The sequence below is a fragment of the Nicotiana sylvestris genome, chromosome 11 (assembly GCF_000393655.2).
Source record: "Nicotiana sylvestris chromosome 11, ASM39365v2, whole genome shotgun sequence".
Lineage (NCBI taxonomy): Eukaryota > Viridiplantae > Streptophyta > Magnoliopsida > Solanales > Solanaceae > Nicotiana > Nicotiana sylvestris.
The window spans coordinates 42,735,288-42,758,762 of NC_091067.1; the positions used below are offsets into that span (position 1 = coordinate 42,735,288).

The 23,475-nt window shown below is 38.7% G+C and overlaps 3 protein-coding genes across 3 annotated transcripts; all 3 read left to right on the forward strand.

Moving 5' to 3' along the window:
• The first annotated feature begins 7,721 nt into the window (after nucleotides 1-7,721).
• LOC104235056 (uncharacterized) lies at nucleotides 7,722-17,896 on the forward strand. The gene is made up of 2 exons (XM_009788725.2): nucleotides 7,722-7,963; nucleotides 17,654-17,896. Exons 1-2 carry the CDS (start codon nucleotides 7,796-7,798, stop codon nucleotides 17,702-17,704), a joined length of 219 nt encoding a protein of 72 aa, XP_009787027.1. The 5' UTR covers nucleotides 7,722-7,795; the 3' UTR covers nucleotides 17,705-17,896.
• On the forward strand, nucleotides 11,603-12,458 carry LOC104235055 (small ribosomal subunit protein eS19x-like). Its single transcript, XM_009788724.2, has one exon. It carries the CDS (start codon nucleotides 11,792-11,794, stop codon nucleotides 12,221-12,223), a length of 432 nt encoding a protein of 143 aa, XP_009787026.2. The 5' UTR covers nucleotides 11,603-11,791; the 3' UTR covers nucleotides 12,224-12,458.
• A 547-nt stretch (nucleotides 17,897-18,443) lies between the features above and the next one.
• Nucleotides 18,444-19,980, forward strand: LOC104235054 (spermidine hydroxycinnamoyl transferase). Its single transcript, XM_009788723.2, has one exon. The coding sequence runs from the start codon at nucleotides 18,502-18,504 to the stop codon at nucleotides 19,846-19,848; it is 1,347 nt and encodes a 448-aa protein (XP_009787025.1). The 5' UTR covers nucleotides 18,444-18,501; the 3' UTR covers nucleotides 19,849-19,980.
• The last annotated feature ends 3,495 nt before the right edge of the window (nucleotides 19,981-23,475 follow it).

Below are 23,475 nucleotides of genomic sequence, written 5' to 3' on the forward strand. Positions count from 1 at the left end.
ATCTCCGATAGAACCCCGCATGCCCAAGAAAACTTCTAACTCCCTTGACAGAGGTAGGGGGAGGGAGCCTTGAAATCACATCAATTTTTTCTTTGTCTACCTCAATACCGTGCTTTGAAATTTTATGCCCAAGAACTATGCCCTCTTCCACCATGAAGTGTCATTTCTCCCAATTAAGAACAAGATTTGTTCTTCACAATGGGCCAAAACTCTATCAAGATATTTCAAACACTCATCAAATGAATCACCCACAATACTGAAGTCGTCCATGAACACCTCCAAAATATCTTCCACCATATCGGTGAAAATGGCCATCATACACCGCTGAAATGTAGCCGATGCATTACACAACTCAAAAGGCATCCGAGAAAAGGCAAATGTGCCATATGGACAAGTGAATGTGGTCTTCTCCTGATCTTCCGGAGCAATCAAGATGTGGTTGTACCCAGAATACTCATTCAAGAAATAGTAGAAGGCATGCCCAGCAAGTCTGTCTAACATCTGATCAAGAAAAGGCAATGGAAAGTGATCCTTGCGGGTCACTTTATTCAACTTGCGGTAGTCCATGCATACCCTCCAACCGGTGATGGTTCTGGTAGGAATTAACTCATTTTGTGAATTTGCAACCACGATCATGCCACCCTTCTTTGGTACACATTGCACCGGCGAAGTCCAAGAGCTATCAGAGATGAGGTACACAACCCTGACATCCAACCACTTAATCACCTCCTTTTCACAACTTTTTTCATTGCTTCATTTAACCTCTTTTGATGTTCCAAAGAGGGCTTTGCATCATCTTCTAGAATAATCTTGTGCATACAGAATGCGGGGCTTATCCCCCGAATATCAGCTAAAGTCCATCCAATTGCCTTTTTCCACTTTTAAAGCACCGTCAATGTGGAATCAACCTGCATGTTAGTAAGACAAGAGGAAAGAATAACTGGCAAAGTAGAACTAGGGCCTAAGAACTAATACCTGAGGTGTGGAGGCAACGACTTCAACTCCAACACCGGAGGCTCCTCAATTGAAGGTTTTGTTGGTGGAGTCTTCCTATTCTCAAGGTCCAAAGATAGTTTTCTAGGCTCATAAGAGTAAGAGCCCATCCCATGTAAAGCATTTACATACTCCACTCGACCCTCATTATCATTGACATCAAGATTCAACAATACGGCCTCCAGAGGATCCTCCACATTGATCATTGCACTGGTATCATCAACTATCACTGCCGTGACAAGGTCCATAAAAGAGCACACCTCGGAACTGTTGGGCTGCTTCATTGACTTGCACACATGAAAACCCACTTTTTGATCACCTACCTGGAAAGTGAGTTCCTCTGCTTCCACATCAACTAAGGTCTTCCCAGTAGCAAGGAAAGGTCTCCCCAAAATGATTGGAACTTCATAATCCACCTCACAATCCAAGATCACAAAGTTAGCTGGTAAGATAAATTTGTCCACTCGAACAAGGACATAATCAATAATACTCAATGGCCTCTTCATCGTTCTATCCGCCATTTGCAATCTCATAGAAGTCGACCTCAGTTGCCCAATACCCAAAGTCTTGAAAACTGAGTAGGGCATCAAGTTGATACTTGCCCCCAAATCACATAGAGCCTTAGCAAAGTCCACACTCCTAATGGTGCAAGGAATGGTGAAAGCACCGGGATCTTCAAGCTTCGGGGCCATTGAATGCACTGTTTCACTAATTTGGTGGGTCATCTTTATAGTTTCACAATCCATGGATTGTTTCTTTGTCACCAAGTCCTTCATGAATTTAGCATAGCCCGACATTTGTTCAAGAGCCTCCACCAAAGGCATATTAATGGATAAGCTCCTCACCATGTCAATGAACTTTTTAAACTGATTCTCATTTTTCTGCTTCGCGAGCCTTTGAGGATAAGGTGGAGGTGGCCTTGGCAAATTAGCCTTAGCTTTAGGCACAACCGGCTCCGGTATGTCTATTACGTGTTCCCTAGACGGGTTCACGTCATTTTGAGTTTCCACCTCGGTATCTTGAATATCAATCCTCACTTCTTCATTCACATTCTCATCAATCACATTTTCAACCACCAAAGAAACTTCATTTTCTTGTAACTCAACATCATCACCCAAAATTTGCTTTTGTTTGGAGGCATGCACATCACCGCCTTGTCCACTCCTTGTAGTTATCGTCATAACATGATTGTTCCCACCCTTCGGGTTTACTACTGTATAACTTGGTAGAGCCTCCTTAGGGCGAGTATTCAAGGACTGTGAGATTTGGCCTAACTGAACCTCCAAATTCCTAATTGAAGTATTGTGGGAAGACAACTAAGCATCAGAATTTGCATTCTTCTTCATCATCTGTTCGAACATCATTTCAATTTTCCCCATATCGGGGTTAGAAGAACTAGGACCTTGGAATGGAAATGAGGGCGGATTGTTCGGTTGTTGGTACACTGGGGGCCTTTGAAAGCCCTGCCCCCGGTTTTCTTGATTGCTATTGTTCCACCCAACTTAATTGTTATTACCACCCCAGTTGTTGTTGTTACCATTCCAATTACCCTGATTGTTTTTAAGGGTGGGCATAAAATCCGAAAAACCGAATTCCGAATCGGACCAAATTAATTCGGTATTTCGATTTCGATTTTTTCGGTCTAATTCGGTATTGCAATTTCGGTATTTCGGTACGGTCCTCGGTATTAGAATTTTGAAATTTCGATATATCGAATTACCGAATTTTTTAAGACATTTTTTAAAGTTAGACTTGGACCTATATCTCACTGCCCAGCCCCAACGCCCAAGCCCAAACCTTTTTTGTATCTTTGGAGTTAACATAGTTAGATTGCAAGGAAGCAGCGATGAGAGAGTCGTCACATGCAGTCATGTGGGGTAGGCTTCACTTGGAGGGCATTTCATTGTTTCACATTTGGAATACTAACTGCAGAGGAGTTTACTCTTCAGCTCACTCGTTGCATCAGAAATGCCACAGGTCATTAGCAGCACCAGAAGGAAAATATTTCCATCCATCTCAAATGTTTCTATATGCCAATTCAACTTTCTGTCTCGTAAGCCTTTATATAAGTATTTTATTAGTTTCTATATTTTGCAACCTTCTTGTTCTTGATTCATCAGTGCCTTCTTTGTCTTATTAAGGATTCCGTAGCTTATAGTTTATAGAATGGAACTATATATTATAATTAGCGTTGTTCTTACCGGAGAGTTTTACAACATTGAAGTCTACTCCTTTTTAATTAATACTACATCTTTTAGATTTCCATCTATTTATAGTGTTTCCTATTTCCATTATGAAATCATGAATGATGAATGTCTGATAGCAAGTTTCTGTCAATTTTGTTTCTCGACAAAAATTGTTTGTCAATTTTGTTGTTTCCAGTTTGGTGCTACAGTATCGAACCAAAATAAGTTTATTTATTTAGCGATTATTAAACCGAAGCTATACCGAAACCGTACCGAACCAAAATAAAAGATGTCGAACCATACCGAAATAATTTGGTACGGTATTTGGTATACACAATTGATAAATCGAATACCGAAATACCGAACCTAAATTCTTAAATACCGAACCAAAATACCGAAAGCCCACCCCTAATTGTTCTGATTGCCCCAGTTGGAGTTTTGGTTGTTGTTCCCCCAATTATCATTGCCTTGTTGTTGTTAATTGGCCCAATTGCCTTGGGGTCTCCATTGTTGTTGGTTGGAAGAATTGCCCCTTTGGCCTTGATAATTGTTTACGTATTGCACCTCTTCATTCTTCCCATCATAACCATCATCTTGGAATCCACCACAATCATTTTCAAATTGCTCCGAATTCCCTTGGTTCTGTTGACCTCTTTGTCTTCTTTTGTTGACTAGCATATTGACATCCTCCATGACATTCACTTGGCGAGGATTTTGAACTTGTTGCAACTGTACCTTTACTAGTTGGTTCATTGTAATTGTCAACTCAGCTATAGCCTACCCATGATCATATAACTCCTTGTGCAAATGAGTGACCGTGGGGTCACCCTGGGGCATATTGGCTATACTTTGCCAAGCAGAAGAAGTGTTAGCCATCTCGTCAAGAATGTTGAGCCTCATCATAAGACAACTTCATGAAGTTTCCCCCAACAAGTTAGTTCACTATGCACTGGTTTGTTGTGTTACTGCCCCGATAGAAAATCTGTTGGATCATCGCTTCAATCATATCATTGTTGGGGCATTCCTTTACCATTGTTCTATAGCGCTCCCACATCTCATGCAAAGGTTCATTGGGTTCCTTCTTGAAAGCCAAGATCTCATCTCTCAATGCTGCCATATGCCCTGGTGAGAAATTTTTTGCAATGAATGTGTCGGCCAACTCATCCCAAGTAGTGATGGAATGGTTGGGAAGTCGCTCAAGCCAATCCAATGCCTTCCCTCTAAGTAAGAATGGGAAGAGTCGCAACCGAAGTGCATCCTCGGACACATTAGTTTGCTTGCTCTCCCAACAGGTATCCACAAAACCCTTAAGATGTTTGTAAGCATTTTGATTGGCAACGCCCGTGAAATACCCACGCTGCTCCAGCAATGTCAGCATCACATTGGTAATTTGAAAATTTCCCACTTGAATCCGGGGTGGGACAATTGCACTTGCATAGCCTTGGTTTGGAAGCACTCGAGGAGCCATTCTTGAAGGTGAAGGGGGAGGGTCTGGAATATTATCATTGGCCTGTCGGCCTCTCCTCTGAGCTTGAGGTACCACAGGGACCTCATCATCGATATTGTCATCTACCTCCTCCCCTGGCAGAATATCTCCAAGAGGTGCGTTGTTTGCTGCCTTTTAGTACCTGAAGTTGTGACACACACAAATTAGTAACGCAGAAGGAAAGAAGAACAATACACAAAACTATTTAGATAGATAGCCAAAATCGTTAGCTCCCTGACAACAGCGCCAAAAAGTAATCGAGGCCAACCCTGTACTACTATGAAGTAGCAAGATAGGTTGAAGCAGCTTTTACCAGAGAAGGTCATGATCTATTTTCACAGGGAGCTAGATATTGGAGTTGAGTTTCTATCTAAATGGGAATTGTGTAATTATTCCTAATTGCACTTCTAAACATTGTTTGTTTTGGTTTTACTTCTAATTTTATATTACTACGATGCTAAATTAAGCTAATTAAAGCTAAGATTAAAATATTGAGAGTTGATCAAATAGATAAAAGGCACTAGGGTAGTGACTTTATCCTAGGTGGTTAATTGACGGATTCTTGAGTCTAAGGCTAGATTATCACATTTGGGAAATATGATATAACCATTGCACGATTCTACTCACTCTATACCTCTCGGTAGTTCGAGTGATTTTGCACGAATTGACTTTCTCAAGACCAATTGGGTAAGCAAATTTGTACAAGCAATTGAGGTTCAAGTCGGGTATTACTATCTCTAGGTTTAACCCTTTAATTGGGGCTATCAATCTCTTGAATACGCCTCAATTGCTTATTGGACTAATTTCATGGACTTAGGCTCTCTTTCTCAAGAAGAGCCAAAGTCTACTAGGCATAAACTAGTGGTTGCAACCACTAATTCAACATTAAAACCCTAAATTAGTCCAAATATCAAACACTCATAGATAATCAAGCATCAAAACACAAGACCCATCAATTACCCACACTAGGGTTGAGCCTCAACTCTAGCTAAGGGGTCTAGCTACTCATAATTATAGAAGAAAATTAAGAAATAGATGAAGAAAAACACATAATAATTAATTACTAAATAAAACTTGAAGATTCAATGTTGAAACTAAGCTAAAATTACTCAAAATGGTAAAAGAGAAGAAGTCACGAGCGCAACTGTGTCCCAAAATCTATCTATTGACCTAAAAATGGGAAAAGAAACTATTTATACTAGGCTAAAAATTCTGGACAAAAATACCCATACAGGGCTAGTGCGGACCGCACAAAATTGAGTGCGGCAGCACTCAGGCTCTTGGCTTGACTAATGTACTCTCTTAAGTTGGCCACCGCGGACCATACAAAATGCACCGCGACCGCGGTGGCTTCTATTGCGATCCGCACAAAATGGACTGCGGACCGCATTGACCAGGTTTCCCAAAATGTCACCTCTCTGAACTTTGGCTCTGCGGACCACACGAAATCGAGTACGGCCGTAGTAGAATCAATGCGAACCGCACAAAGTCCTTTGCGGCCGCATTGCCTGGCTGACTGAGAAGCATACTCTCTGATCTTCATCTTTGCGGACCACACAAAATGGTGTATCGCCGCATTGGCCCTATTTAACTGAGCTTGGTCTTGGTCTTGGTACTTGTGAAAGTTTCACTCCTTTTTGAGCTGGTTTTTGACACCTTATCACCTTGTTGATCAAACCTGCAATAGTACAACTTGTGAGCCTTTGAGACTATTTTGTATACATTTCTAATCAAAACTTAAGCAAGAAGGAGTGTAAAATGCATCATAATCCCTAGTTATCATCGGTCTCCAAAGACTTTGTGTTTTTGCTCTTAGATAGTGATGAAGAACTCTTTCTCCTTTCAATTTGATTATCACTGAAAATTTTCATGGTTTATAAATCCTTTGGATATCCTGATCTGATAGAACTATACTTTTTATCCTGGTCTCTTCTGTCTTTTGTAGGCATGGGATAGTCGCAGTGTGTTGAACATTCATGGACATAGGTGAAGGTAGGTCTTCACTTTGATGTTCATGAGGAATTTGGATTTTTCCCAGAAGTTTATCCTTATACGAGTTGTCCTGATCAGACGAGTTGTGTTGTGGGTGAATTTTTGCAATATCAGGATGTTTTGGCGGAATAGAAGTTCCCAAATTACTATCATTTTGGCTGAGATTCGTCATGGTTGAGATTGTGAGAGTAGAGAGAAGGAAGACCTTCTCTCACTAGTCTTTACTGACACTCGTAATGTTAGCTACCACTACTTATTTAAGAAGACAAGTAGTATTTTAAGCTACTTGTAAAAAAGAGTCTTTGCTCATAAAGTTTCCATTGCAAAATAATTATAATTAGTTAAATGTTATTTTTTTTACTAATATTTATTATCTTGAGATCCAACTATTTTTTTTTAAAATTAAATCCTCCTTATTGAACCAAGTCCATATTTTTATTAGCATTTGGAGATCAATCAAAATTTAACCTTATATAAATTATGTTCTTATTTGAAAAGTTTATAATAACCATATAAATTCTTTCCATGTAACTTTTGAACCATATATATGCGCTACAATACATTTTCATACAATATATTTGAACTCAGTCTTTCACTAGCTTGCTTTATTATCCTTTTTTGAGTGTCTTTTTTGATTTTTATTGTATTTTGATTTTGTGTTTATTTGTAATTCGTAGATTATTAGTTACCTATTGATACATGTTCTTGCTGAAACTAAAAGGAAACACGATAACTTGTGAAATTGCAATTAGGACATTATAAAACTGAAATAGATTTTAGTTGAATTATAGACTAATGATTAAAGATTTTTATTAAATAGATTATTTCTTTATTGAGTTAGTTATACGCCATCAATATTCATAATCATCTTCATAAACTTACACTTTTATTTTATAACTCAAGCACTCATAGAGATGAGGTACACACACGTATCTTGAGACTAATTTATATGTAAATAAGTGCAAATTTAGGTGACCCGAAGGCCATTTTGCCCTAAAAAATTAAAGTAAATAAACAGTCAAATGACAACCCCAAAAGGGCACTCCCGTCATTTCATAAGAAAAATAAATTGTCTTACCCTTCTCTTCCCAGTAGCAAAGCAGCTAATCATTTTGGACTTCACCCAGCGGTGAGAGAGATGGGAGGGGGAATGGAGTACAACAAGAACCGGTGGATAGAGGAATGGGGAGCGGCTAGGGAGAACCTTGAGCACAACTTCCGATGGACTCGTCGGAACCTCGCTATCGTCGGTATCTTCGGTATTGCTGTCCCTGTCTTGATTTACAAGGGAATCGTCAAAGAGTTCGTAAGTCCCTTTTTCCTTTTTCATTTGGATCTGTTTTTGTACTATTGGTTTCTATTGTATTATGCTTTTTTATTGTGATATTCCTTTTTTTTGGTTTTGATTCAGATTCTAAATTTGATTATTGAATAATTTGTAAAAAAATAATCTTTTCGCTAGAGAAATATGTGGGCACAAGTAAGAAAGTGTACTTTATCTTGGCCTGTTTGGTTTGAATTATTTAGGAATTTGATTATTAGATAAATGGTTAAAATATAATCAAATTCAATGAAATGATGGTTTTATTTGCTCAATATCTTTTGGACAGTAATAAGACACTAATTCTGATTGTGATAAAAGATATGTTTAAACCATGTAAATTGATCCAAACCAAAAATGCCCATATAGTAACCAAACATTCTGGTGACAATTTTGAACTTTTAGTATGTCTAGAACATAGAGGCTGCAGATGAATATGTAATATACTTGGAGATTTTGGTCTACATTCTATGTCATTTTCACTTTAAGAGATATGTTTGTTATGATAAGCTAACAGTGTAGATCAGAATGCAACAGTGCTAAAATTCTGCTTGAGTGATTGACTGCCTTTCGGCGGTTTTTTCTCTTCATGCACAGTTGATTTAATAATGTTGCTCTGGAGGGTTTACTCTTGTGTCATTCACTTTATCTATATTATTATCGGCTTACTGCCTATATGCCTGTCGTAAAGATAAGATGCCTTTACGTGTCTGCATTTGCATGACATTAGGGTCATGAAGACCAATATGTTCCTCCTATGATTGGCAGTGAACCTGGAATTTAATGCAGACTGTGCTTATATGCACTACAGAAGAAACCTGGAACCTAGAAGACACTGTAAAAGAGTTCTAAAACGTGGACACTGAAAGTATCTTTCAATGACCAAATGCCCATTTTCATTTTTTTATAATCTAGCTAAGCATACACAGTTAACTGATCATAGTTTTACACTTTGACAAGTGAAGGAACATGTTAAAGAATTAAGTGGTGTAAATATTTATGTGATATTTGAGTGTTACGTAGCAATCCAGACACCACCTAATTAGCCATACGTACCTGAAGAATGGGCTGTGAACCAATGTTTTCTCACTTATATAAGTAAAAATTGGAAAGCTAAAGATGTAATAGTGGTCATTTCATCCTCTTCTTTTCACTTCTATCTAACTTTAAGATTGACCGAAGTTTCAAGTGTTCTAATTGTTTGACATAAAAGAAACTCTTAGTGATTTCAGATTGGAAAGAGTGGACACCACTCTATTCCCAATCTGAAAGCACTCCATTGTCTTCATCTTTTTTTTTTTTTTTCCGATAAAATTTCTTGTGTTGAATGTCACGAGAACTAGTTGCTTGAAAAACTTATCTGAAAAAGAGAAATAGCTGATTCAAAGGTGCTTGTTAATTATCTTTGGATAAGAAGGCTTGTTACGAATTAAGTTGTAAGATATTAAGATGAATATGGACTAGGAAAAAGACCAAAAATGTTGGGAGGAATAAAACAACAAAAACTTTAACTAAGTAGATATAAATACCGGAAATATCTTAGTTACAACTTACAAGATAAGTTCAGAAATGACCAACCAAAACTAGTTTGATAGACACACTTTTGATAGAAAGTTGAAAGGATGGAGTAGATGGCAAACTGGATGAGGGATCAAATGAATATGGGGCAAGAGCGCAGTGTACTGACAAGGGGGAGGTTGAGCATGATGAATTTTTGTGGTGGTTGATATGGGAAGTTGTGTGAAACAGTAGTCTTCAGATTAGCATGATCATTGTTTCGAAGAGGCCTTGCTTTGCAGCACATCTCCAAAATTGAAAAATAGAAAAGGATCTGGACGGCGTAGGGGCTGAGGGTGTAGGAGTGAGTGGGCTTTCATCATTGCTAAAAAAGAGGGTGAATTGGCAGGAGAAGGAAAAAAAAAGGTCTTCAAGTGAAAACACAATCTTTTGAGAAAGGATTAGGCCTTATCTCCAGAATTCTTTCAAACACTTGGAAAGAAAAACAATTACCAAAGATTTTTGTGCCTACCGTATATTACCATATTCCTCTTGTTTTTTCGAATTTGGGAAACAAAATGTATATGAATGGTTTCTATGTACAATCTAATCTGTAATTTACTAATAGTAGAAAGCAAATCTAAGCTAAATGATCAAAAATGTGCTGTAGAAATATAGTAATAAGAGTAATAATAATAAAGTTTCTTAGGTGCATCGTTGTATGCCATGAGTAGACAAGAACCAGAGTTTTGATGTGGTTGCACGATGACGCTAAAAGAGACAACCCAACTGAAACATTCTAACAATCAACTATACCTCAGTCCTTCGCATAGTTGGGGCCAATAATAGGAATCCTTTGTAATCTTTCTCTTTGTGGATTCTCTACTTATTGGTATACCATTTTGTAAAAGAAACAACTGTACAGTCTAGTAGTTAATTTAATACTGTGTAGTTAGTTAGTTAGTGAATAGTATAAATAGAAGTTAGCTATGTGTACAGTAGCTGAGAGAATAAGTTGGAACGGTTTTTCTTCCAATACAGAGAATGAAGCTCTCATTTCTTCTTCACCGACTTTCTTCTTCTTCTTCCGCCATGGCTGCGTAGCTCAACATGGTATCAGAGCCTCAAGGCTAGATCGAGTAACTCAGCAGCTTCAGGAGAGGAAGATCGCTGGTTAATAGCTTCCTTTCTCTGTTCCTTTCAATTTTTCAGCAATTTCCTTGAAGTTAGGGTTCGCTTGATTAGTGTCGATTTCTGTTGAATTTGAGTCATTTGCGAACTAAATCATCTCATTTATGGGAGAGCAATACGATCTATACTGTCTACAATGGCAATCGATGATGGAATCTCGACTTCAACTCCTCCTATGGCGACTGCAACTCAGGCTCAAGCACTACTTCCTCCAGATCTGGTACATCATAATCATCCTCTGTATATTCATCCTTCAGATACTCAAGGATCTGTTCTTATCTCAATTCAACTTCAAGGTTCTGAAAATTACTTAATTTGGGGTCGGTCAATGAAGATTGTTTTACATGGTAAAAACAAACTAGGTTTTGTTTTAGGAACCTGTAGAAGAGAAATGTATGAATCTACCTTACATGAACTTTGGGACAGATGCAACGCTATTGTTCTAGCTTGGATAATGAACTCAGTATCTCCTAGTTTAATTAGTATTGTGATTTATGCATCTGATGCTCATAAGGTGTGGGAAGATCTCAAAGAGAGGTTTGATAAAGTGAATGCCTCTAGAGCTTGTTATTTACATAAAGAGATTGCTGCATTAACTCAAGGCATATCTTCTATATCTGTGTATTTTTCGAAACTTAGGGAATTGTTGGATGAGTATGAAACTCTAGCCCCTCCTCCTTCGTGTGAATGTCCAGAGTCTGTCAACATTATCAATTGCAAAAGCTATATAAGTTCTTAACATGACTGAATGATTCCTATGAGAATGCCAAGGATCAGATTCTTATGACAAGGCCTTTACCAAACATAAACCAAGCATATGCTAGGCGTAATAGTTTCCTGGCCACTTAAACTTGTAGGGCTTTTGAAAGTCGATACACGAACTTTGAATATTTCCATTTGAACACTCCAACTTGACAAAATGAGTACTAATAAAAACATTCATCAGAGCGTGTATATCAATTGCGCTGACATGTACAACACATCATGCTAAGCTATTTATTATTTGCCATGTGTTATTTGTGGGTCCCATTTTTAAATACAAAATCAGAAAAAAAAAGTTACAAATACAAAAAAGGAACGTGAAGAGAGATCTGCATCGGCGCCACAACAGCAGCAGAAGTGACGATGGAGGCAGCGAAAACCGTGAAAGATGTTTCCCCTCACGAATTTGTGAAGGCTGATGCCGCTCACCTCAAGCGTTCCGGCAAGATGGAGCTTCCTGAGTGGACTGATCTCGTCAAGACTGGTAAACTCAAAGAGCTTGCTCCATATGACCCTGATTGGTACTATATTAGAGTTGCTTCTATGGCATGGAAGATCTATTTGAGGGGTGGTATTGGTGTTGGTGGATTCCGAAGAATCTATGGTGGTAACCAGAGGAATGGCAACCGCCCTCGTCATTTTTGTAAGAGCAGTGGTTCAGTTGCACGCAACATACTTCAGCAATTGCAGAACATGAACATCGTTGACTTTGATCCTAAGGGTGGAAGGAGAATCACATCCAATGGCAAACGTGATCTTAACCAAGTTGCTGGAAGAATTGCTGTTGCTCTTTAAGAGATGAATTCAGGCAATTTTATGAATACATGCTAGGAAGACCGAAAGAATTGGAAGGGGAGGGGAAAAGTCTTTTTTTTTTCTTATTTATTTATATTTTATTCTAATTCTAATTTTTTTAGTAAAAACAATACTATTCACGCGCCTTGACAGCATGATTTGCACACAGTTTAGCCATGTCAGCTGCAGTGCTTCCACATAGGCATGGTCAACGGTCAAAAGTATTTATTAGTATCCATTTTGTCAAGGAGTGTTCAAATGGGAAAATCCAAAGTTCGTGTATCGGCTTTCAAAAGCCCTACAAGTTTAAGTGGCCAGGAAGCCATTACGCCCATATGTTATGATAGTAAATGTAGAAAGCCAAAGGAGAAGTGGCAGTGGTGGACTTAATGCTAGCATCAGTGTTGATGGCAATGATGCAACTGCACTACTAAGCAACAGAGGAAATAACAATGGCAACAATTCTGGTGGTGGTAACATCAATTACAAAGTTAAGACAGCCTACAGTTCTGGAATGTCTGCACTTCAATGTGACTACTACAAGTTTAAGGGTCACACAAGGGACAACTGCTACAAGCTGCATGGTTATCCAGCTGATTTCAAATACAGGAAGATTGGAGGCACTCCAAACACTTATGCTAACATTGTGTGTGGTGTAGAAAATCAGGGATTTGAAGCTCAAGGATCATCTCAACAAACAGCACCATTAGCTCCAGTTCAGTTCTTCACTTCAGAACAATACAATCAGATTCTGCAAATGCTAAGCAAGGGAAAAGAAGGAGAACCTGTGGCTAATGCAGCTCAAGTGGGAACAATAGGTATTCCTACTGCTCTAATGTCTAGTCTAGGAAGCCATAACTGAATAGTAGACACAGGGGCTACAAATCACATGGTACATCAGTTAGGCTTGCTTCACAAATTCAAAGAACTGTCTCTAATGGGTAAAAATAAGGTACATCTACCTACTGGAGAGCAAGTGACTATCACTAAGACAGGAGAATCTCATATATTTCAGGACAAAACAATTGGAGAAGTCTTATATATACCTGAATTCAAACACAATCTATCATCAGTATCAAAGATCACCAAGGAATTACAATGCTGTGCAATATTCTTTCCTGACTTCTGTGTGTTTCAGGAACTCTCAAGTGGGAAGGTGATAGGGATTGGTAGAGAAGAGGATGGCTTGTACATTCTGAGGAACAAAGGAGACTTACAACAACTCTCTAAAAATAAGGATCTCACCATTCAATCATCTGTAAATACCATTTCAAGTTCAATAAGTGAAGCTAGTACCAATAATAGAACTAAGACTGTTGATTTGTCTCTTTGGCATAGAAGACTAGGACATGCTCCGTTAAGAGTGTTGAGGAATATTGAAAGCTTGTGTAACTCTCCACTGAATAATCACATGTGTTCTGTATGTCCTATTGCTAATCAGGCAAGACTACCTTTCAGTCTTAGTACTACATGTTCTGCTAAGCCTTTTGATCTTGTGCATGCTGATGTATGGGGCCCTTATAAGGTTCCCACACATGATGGTAGGAGATATTTCTGGACTCTAGTAGATGATTTTTCTAGATATACATGGCTCTTCCTAATGCCTACTAAGGCAGAGTCTGTTGTAGTGCTAAAGGACTTCCTCATATACGTCAGAACTCGATTTGAATGTGGAGTGAAATGTCTCAGAACAGACAATGGTACATAATTTTTCAATGATCAGGTGAATACTTTGCTTAAGGAGTGTGGGACTGTACATCAAAGTTCTTGTATATATACACCACAAAGAAATAGTGTTGTAGAGAGGAGACATAGATATATCCTAGACATGGCAGGAGCACTAAGATTTCAAGCCTTTGTACCCTTAAATTTTTGGGGAGAGTGTGTCACCACAACAGTATACCTGCTGAACAGATTGCCTACTGTGTTGTTGAAAGGTAAGTCACCTTTCCCGAAATTGTTCAACAAGGCTCCTTACTTACAACATCTCAGAGTATTTGATAACCTGTGCTATGTTACCAATGTCAAGAAGGGTGATAAGTTCAGTCCAAGGGCAATTCCAGCAGTCCACCTTGGATACTCCACAACTCAGAAAGGGTATTATCTCTATGACAGAGCCTCCAAGGTGTTCTTTGTAAGCAGAGACACAGTCTTTCAAGAAGACATCATCCCCTTCAAGCACAAAAACAATGGTCTTTCTCCTATATTCCCTGTGGTGCAACTGGTTGAACTTGATCCTCCTGAGTCTTCTACTGTATCTGCTCCATTACATTCTCCTCCAAATTTTACTTCTGATGATGCTACTCAGTCTCTTCCATCATTTTCTGCAAGGGATCCCTCTCCTCAGCCAGTACAACCTAGAAGATCCTCCAGGGAATCAAGGCCTCCTGTATGGCTGGGAGATTATATTGTTCCACAGAGATCCTCCTCTTGCACATATCCACTGTCAAACTATGTGACATATGACCATCTCACTCCTGCCTACAGGGCTTCTCTAGTTGCTTATTCAGCAATTATAGAGCCCAAGACCTATGCTGAAGCCAGTTCTGATCCATTATGGGTGGATGCCATGAAGTCTGAAATTTCAGCTCTTGAGAGCAATCACACCTGGACAATTGTAGATCTTCCTCCTGACAAAGTTCCTATAGGGTGCAAGTGGGTATTCAAGGTCAAGTAGAAGTTCACAAGAGAAGTGGAAAGATATAAAGCTAGGCTGGTTGCCAAAGGCTATAGCCAGCAAGAAGGGTTGGACTACACTGAAACATTCTCCCCAGTAGCTAAGATGGTCACAGTCAGGTCTATAGTGTCTCTTGCTGCTGCTTCTCATTGGTCTGTGTTTCAGATGGATGTTCATAATGATTTTTTGCAGGGAGATCTATCTGAAGAAGTCTACATGCACATTCCTGATGGCTTTTCAAGCCAGGGGGAGTGTCAGAAGGTGTGCATGTTGAATAAGTCCTTATATGGACTTAAACAGGCCCCTAGACAGTGGAACTTAAAGCTGACAGAAGCTTTAACAGATTTAGGATTTGTACAGTCACACTATGACTATTCCTTGTTCACACACAAGAAGGGAGCAAATTTGGTAATTGTTCTTGTTTATGTTGATGATCTGCTTGTGACTGGCCATAATCTAAACTTGATTGAGAAGGCTAGAAGGGACTTGCAGAACAAGTTTAAGATGAGACTTAGGAGAATTGAAGTATTTCCTTGGCATAGAATTTTCAAGATCAGAGAAAGGCATCCATATGTGTCAGAGGAAATATGCACTTGAGCTGCTATCTGAGTCTGGTCTATCAGGAGGATAACCAGCACTCACTCCACTGGAATTTAATCACAAGCTTACTTCCATAGAGTTTGATAAGTTGTTCAACAAGGAGGGCTTGGCTGATGACATGTTGCTTGAAGACAGAAGTAGATATCAAAGATTAGTAGGAAGACTGTTGTATTTGACCATGACTAGGCCTGACATAACATTTGTGGTACATGTTCTGAGTCGGTTTATGCATGCTCCCAAGCAGTCCCATCTAGATGCTGGCAGTCAAAAGCTGGTTGCCTTCTGTGATTCAGATTGGAAAGCTTGCGTAGAGACAAGAAAATTAGTTACAGGTTATGTTGTGAAGTTTGGAGATGCCTTAATCTCCTGGAAATCAAAGAAGCAAGGAACAGTTTCACGAAGCTCAGCTGAAGCAGAATTCAGAAGTATGGCCACTACTGTTGCAGAAATAAAGTGGTTGGTTGGATTATTTGAAGGATTGGGAGTATCAGTTGAGCTTCCAGTTCAACTTCACTGTGATAGCAAAGCTGCAATTCAAATTGCAGCTCATCCTATTTTTCACGAAAGAACCAAACACATAGATATAGATTGTCATTTTGTAAGGAAAAAGATTCAAGAAGGGATGATTCAAACTTAGCATGTTGGTACAAGAGAGCAACTGGCAGATATCTTCACCAAAGGTCTGTGCAGTCCACAACATGATTACTTACTCTGCAAGCTGGGAATGAAGAATCTATTTTCATCCCTCAGCTTGAGGGGGAGTGTAGAAGAAACAACTGTACAGTCTAGTATTTAATATAATACTGTGTAGTTAGTTAGTTAGTGAATAGTATAAATAGAAGTTAGTTATGTGTACAGTAGCTGAGAGAATCAGTTGGAACAGTTTTTCTTCCAATACAGAGAATGAAGCTCTCATTTCTTCTTCACCGACTTTCTTCTTCTTCTTCTTCTTCTGCCATGGTTGCCTAGCTCAACACATTTGTATACAAGATTTTTCTTCCCATCTTCAATAAAATTATTTTACCCAAAAAAAAAAAGGAACAAGAAAAAGATTCCTCCCCAATCGTTCTGCTCTATCCGCACTTAACAGGCAGTAGCGGAGACACCCTCCCTTCAAGTAATGTCAATTGACGCTACTTCATTGGAAAAATTCACAAATATATATATGTAAAATAATATAAAGTCGACATCAATTTGGAACAAGCATTAAAGCCATAGAGTCTCTACAGCTCGCGTACATGCTGAGTTGCGGTAATACGACGACACCGTTTGCGCAGAATCCTACATATATACACCACTGTTAACAGGAGCAGTGATTTCATTAAATTACAACATTGGATTTGGTGTGCACTGTGCACTAAGTTCCTATGGTTAATTGTTATGAACATGAGTGTACTTTGCTTTCTCCCTTTCGTGGTGCATACTTGTTTTGTGCATATAACCAGATTAAGTAATGTGAGTGATTGGGTAGTGTCTATTTTTGAACTTTAATATTGCACCACTACTTGTTCACCACATTGGAATTTAATTGGCTGACCCGGCATATTTATCATTAGTATTTATCTAATGAAAGCTCGTGCAAATTCTGTTATAGGTTCTTAGTAGCATCAGCTGCATTAATGTAAATTAAGAGTCAATATGCGCTCTTATCAATAAAAAAGATTCATTATCCACACTTACGTCGTTTACTTTATAGCTATATATGTTGGAGACGGTATGTTAATACTGTCATGAATTCTTAAAAATACGAAATTACAGCTTATATGATTCCTTGTTGGACAGAGTTACCCAGTAACTATGTTAGTAGGAGGCTGCGGGTAGATAGAAGTGCTTACAAGCTAGCTCGAACACCACCAATTGTAAAAAAACACCAAATTACAGCTTATATCGATGAAAGAAACTGATTATCAGAATCCTTGAAATGGCTGTTTTAATTTGCACCTTATATAATTCAAACAGTCACTGCTTGATACTATTGCTTAAAATCTGTTTTAGTTGTATATTTCCAATATTTGGAGATTATTGCCAATTCTTTACGACCCTCTGGTGAAATGCTGTGAGAAGGCCACTTTAACTCTTTAGTTCTTTTCCGTTATATATTATACTCTTATTCTAACTCTTTATGAGTATTAATATGATGACTATATTGACAGCATTTGCATGATGATGAGTGGGGCAGGCCACGCACAAAGTTTGTGCCATAGTGGAAGTTCGAGTTCTTTAATAATTTTGGAAGAAAGTACAGTTACATTCTTCCTCCCCACCTTGTTGATTTCGGATTCAAAATAATTTTGACTTCTTCTTTGGATTCAACTCTTGGTTGTTGTACAACATGGATGTCACAATTGTATTCATGTTAAGTTCTTAATGAAGTTTGGCTTGATGTTCAATTCTCAGACGCATGTTTGTTGCCTCTTTTTATCTGTTGTCTGTGGGGGCTGCATCAGTTGTCTCAGATCATGGTAGCAGGCACATTTGATATTTGGTTGAAGCAAATTGGCGTCTTCGGCTTTAACTTTTATATACTGACTGGTCTAATAATTTTTTTTATAATATCAGGTTGCCTAAAAGATAACTACAGGTGTAACTTGCTATAACCGGTTAAATTACACTAATTATTACAAATGAACGTACACCAGTAAAATAAAAGTTATTTGCACAGCCAATATATATAATTTAAATCTTTTTCTATTTTGTCATGAGGGTTTGGATGAGGAATGGATTTTTATTTTAGTTGGCTCTTAAGACTTGTGCAATGTACATTCTTGCGAAAATAACTCTCTTCATGTAAAAGCTACCTTAACTAACTAACGTACTTCACGGCCGAAACAAAATCATACCACCTCACAAATAACACATTTCTTTGTGGTTACCTTAAAATTTGGCCACGAAACTTAGTCTGTTCGATTATATCATTAAATAGTACTACACACTCTTTGTCAAGATAACAATAAAAGAGATAAAAAGATTAACCAAAAACTATAGCCAAATATAGGACAGAATGAAGGTTAGCTTGAAGAACCATTGGGTAGTGAAGCCAGCAGAGCCAACATGGAATGGCACTGTCTCCTTATCAGAATGTGATCAAACTTTTGCTGTAACTCATGTACCAACCATTTATTACTACAGGTTTTGCCAGGATTGTCTTCCATCAACAGACAACATCATCAAAACCCTCAGGACCTCACTAAGCAAAGCACTAGTACACTTCTATCCATTGGCTGGTCGTTTGCGATGGATCGCTGGGTCCCGCCTCGAGCTCGACTGTAACGCCTCGGGAGTCGTGTTCACGGAAGCTGAAACCGAAGCCAAGCTGGATGATCTTGGTGATTTCTCGCCATCCCCTGACTCTAATAGCTTGTTTCCCCGTGTAGACTACACAATCCCAATTGATGAACTCCCTTTGTTGTTTGTTCAGCTTACTAAGTTTCAGTGTAGTGGTGTTGCACTAAGTTTTGCAATATCACATGCTGTGGTTGATGGCCAAAGTGCTCTTTACTTCCTCACCGAATGGGCTAGCCTTGCTCGCGGAGAGCCATTAGGGAACGAACCTTTTCATGATCGAAGATTGCTCCGAGCAGGAGAACCTCCAATTGCATCTCCAACGTTTGAGCATTTACAGTTTAATCAACCACCACTTTTGCTAGGGAAATCCAGCAGTGAAGAGGAGAAGAAAAATGAAACAAAGGGTTCCATGCTAAAACTTACAAAAAATCAAGTTGAAATGTTGAGAAAAAAGGCGAACCAAGGTAACCAAGGGCGTAGTTACACACGTTATGAAGTTGTGACTGCACATATATGGAGATGTGCATGCAAGGCAAGAGGTCATAAATTTGAGCAGCCTACTAATTTGTGCATTTGTGTTAACATACGCAAAATAATGCAACCACATTTGCCTAAATCCTTTTTTGGTAATGCCATAGTTGATGTTATTGCCAATGGCGTCTCGGGTGACATCACCTCGAGGCCATTGGAGTATGCTGCTCGAAGGGTACGAGCAGCCATTAAAATCGTGACGAGTGATTATGCAAATTCGACGATTGATTTCTTAAAAAACCAGGAGGATTTGTCAAAATATCAAGATATTCATGCATTTAGAAGCAAGGAAGGTCCTTTTTATGGAAACCCTAATCTTGGGGTTATAAGTTGGATAAGTTTGCCATTATTAGGATTGGATTTTGGGTGGGGAAAAGAGATTCATATGAGCCCCGGAACTCATGAATATGATGGTGATTGCGTGATACTTCCAGGAAATGAAGGGGATGGATCTTTGACTGTCGCAATCATTCTTCAAGCTGTTCATGTGGATGCTTTCAAGAAATTCTTCTATGAAGACATTGAATGTTGAAAAACAAAAGTATTTTATGAGAAGAAAGGAAACAAATTAAGAACATGTAACTTTTCGTAATTGTTAGTCATGGTCCAAGCAAAATAAACTCTTTATCTACACATTATTTAAATATATTTCCTTTATTTTCTATCGGATTTCTCATATGTTTATTTGATGTTCTTAATGATACGAACAATAATAGGTCATAAATTGTTTGAAAATCAATAACCAAAACTGGAACTATATTGATTGTTCGGAAGCTAAGCACTTTTTTTCCTTCTTTTTTCGCAAAGCACAATTCAATAGATAATCACTCATTTTGCTCATGATCAAATAGTTTCTACATTTTAGCCTTAATTGAATCAACATAACCAAATATATAACAACCCCCCCCCCTCCCCCGCAAACACAGAGTCCCAAAAAAAGAAAAAAGAAAAAGAAACACCTTTAATCTTTCCACTCTCTTTTGGTGCTGCCTAAGTTTTATGCTGAAAGTACAAGGAAGGGGGTGGGGGGTGGGGTGGGGGTGGGGATAGTAGCCAATTAAATTCTTGGTTGACTAAGTGTGAGTTAAGTCGACTAGGTTTTGCACAGTGAACAATTTCAGTAGGAATGAAATAAACAAACAGAAAGGTAAAGAAGGCACAACAGTTTTTATACTGGTTCAGTACCGGTGTGATACCTACCTCCAGTTCCTTTGGGTCACAAGGGTTCTCTTAGATTATTGATAAAGGATTACGATAGTGATGGTTTTAGTACGTTCACCATCAACGATATTCAACAACAGTGATCTTTGTAATATTGACACAACTCTCTTTTGTGTTCTAACTCTTCCTATCTTTTGTGACACTTGTAGACTCAAGAATACAGTGTTTGTACTAAGAACTAAAAAGGCTTAGACAACAGTTTGTGTAGTTGCGTGAGTCTTCTTCTCGAAGTTCCCCGTCTTCTTATAGGAGAGATTGAATAGCCGTTGCAAATTAATCTTTGATTAAGGCATAGAATCCTCGAAGAGATTTGACCCCAGGGGTGCCTCCGAATCCTGCACGTGAGATGGGCTGGATTCGTTTACGTCCTTCCCTTTTCATATCCAAAATTCAGGGAGTGATTTGTGGCTTCGATTTGATTGGTCAATCTTCTGATTCTAATCTAGTCCTTGAAGTATGGCTTGACATTTTCTTAGCAGCTGCACTTGATATGTTTCCTTGTTGAGACATCCTCATTATCCTTTGATTGAGACTTAAGCGTCTGGACTAATTTTGTTTCCTTTTTGAGGGCTTTGACATGGCTTTGACTTTCTTTGATTCAGCATTGTTCATGTTGCCTTTGATCTCGATTCCATTCTGATATCGTTGCCTTTGAACTTCCCTTTTTCTACTTCCTGATTTCCTGCAATCAAATAGATACGCTTAGATTTGTACTATTGTCATCATTGAAACTTAGATGTAACAATCTCCCCCTTTTTGATGATGATAATCAAGAGAGAGTAAACATAGTGTACTTCCCTTTCATAGTTTGAGATACCTGCTCCCCCTGAGTTGTTACTTAAATTTGCACAGCACTTCTTGTACTAATTTCTCCGGACACATTACTAATTCTCTTGGCGTAGATCTACTTGTTGTTAATAGATCGGTAAGGGTATTGTTCCGATAGATAACTCTTCTATAAAGTTCATTAATATTTGAGCTCATTAGTTTACCCCCATCTATCTGAATGATCGGTCTCAACTCAGGAGGAAGAAATGGTAATAGACACAAAACCATCCATTCTGGCTCTATATTTGTTCGAATAAAATGCTTAGCCAATTCCACGCGCCTAACCGCTCCCTCTGAGTTGTTGCTTTGGTTTACTCTTCATATTCTTCTCCCCCTTTGACATCAATCAAAAAGGAAAGAAAATGCAAACAAAACATACAAAATAGAGTAGATAATAGACAGATAATAAATAGAGTAGTGAGGGTAGCAGAGTTTATGCCTTCAGTAGAGGCATGGAGTAATGGTTCTTACAGACCAAAGCAAAAATAAGTCACAAAATAGAAACAAGCAAAATATATTGTTTTTAATAGACATGCATTGCCTTAGTTTCTCCCTAGAAAATACTTCAGGGTATTGATCACTTTGGTGCAGAAGGAGTCATAGGAGGTTTCAACTTCTTTGGTGATTTTGGCCATCTTTTCTGTCATAGAGTTGAATGCCCTGACCCCTTGCCTCCTCGTAGCTCCCATGTCCATCCTGAGCTTAGCCACATCTGTACCTGTTTCCTTGGTGACTTCCCTGATTTTGTCCACCTGTTCTTTCATTGCAATTAGAAGGATTTTTACCCCATCGATATTTTGCTGAATCTACTGTAGGTTGGTAGTGGCAGCCGACTGAGTCTCTGTTGGTTCAGTGGGAGCTTCAACCTGTATTGGACACTTTCAACTTTGGCATGCCTGACCCATCCGTTGTCACTTAAGGTGTAACCTATCATAGCAAATGCAGTCTTATCATAGGTACTAGTAATGTGCTTGGGTGAGAAAGGTGACAAATCAACCTTCATAACTTCAAAAATGTATGAGATGGGCAAACCATAGGGTAGACAAGTAGCAGAAGAGGATATATCCCTGATACTTTCAAGCATATACTGACGAATCCACACAAACCAGCCAAGTCTTTTATTGTTCACAAGATAGTAAAGAACAAAAATATCTCTAGTAGTCAAAGTACCGAGGGACCCAGTTCTAGGAAGTAAAGTGGTAGCTATCACGTGGGCTAAAACTCGGTGTTCAAACTCGAGATTTTTAGGACCAATTTCGGGAGGGGGGGGGTTATCCGATAGGAAAGCCTTTGCCTCTTCTAAGGAAACTTCAAAATCTTTTTGCCAGGAATTTTGCACAAAAACATCATACCCATGAAACTTAACAGAAAATATTTTCTCAAATTGATAAGAGTCAAGAACAATTCGAGTGCCTAAAACCATGTTCCAAGTCATCTTTGTCATTAACAAACAGATTTGCATAGAACATTCTCATAGGCTCTTCATACACAAAATTTCCAATGGTATCAAATAGAGAAGAGAGACGTTGAAAGTCAAAAATAGCAATCACATCACGGTGCAAATTTTTCTTAAGAGAAAAACTTACAGAGCATCCATAAGCCATAAATTTTAACTTATAGGGCTCAAACCTTGATTTCTCATTTGGTCCATAGAAGTTTAGTTTGTCCTCTGGCCCAAAATATGTGCTTTCCACTTTCCCTTTCTTACATGCATGCTTTTTAGGGGTTTGCTCTATAGGCCTTTTTCCTTCCTTTTTCTGGATAATAGGTAGATCCTCTGATGATTCACTGCTTTCATTGTCAGTTTTAAGAAAGTCTGAGTCAAGGGATGATTCCAGGTCTACGGTTTCTTTGGGGTTGTGGGTTTTCTGAAATCATCTACTTCATCTGGTGGCAGTGGAAGATGAGAGGTTTCTTTTTTCCATGGTAAGGAAATTTTATGAGAGGAGATGACGAATGAGAGGGAGAAGAGGGTCCTTATCTAGGCGTTTGGAAGGTTGAATGGTTGCCTTGGTTACGGAAAAGCTAGGTTCAGAAGGAAGTGACACTTTTGAGGAGTTGCTTCGGCGGCACCGATGGAAGTGTAATAATTACACTCACATCAAAATTA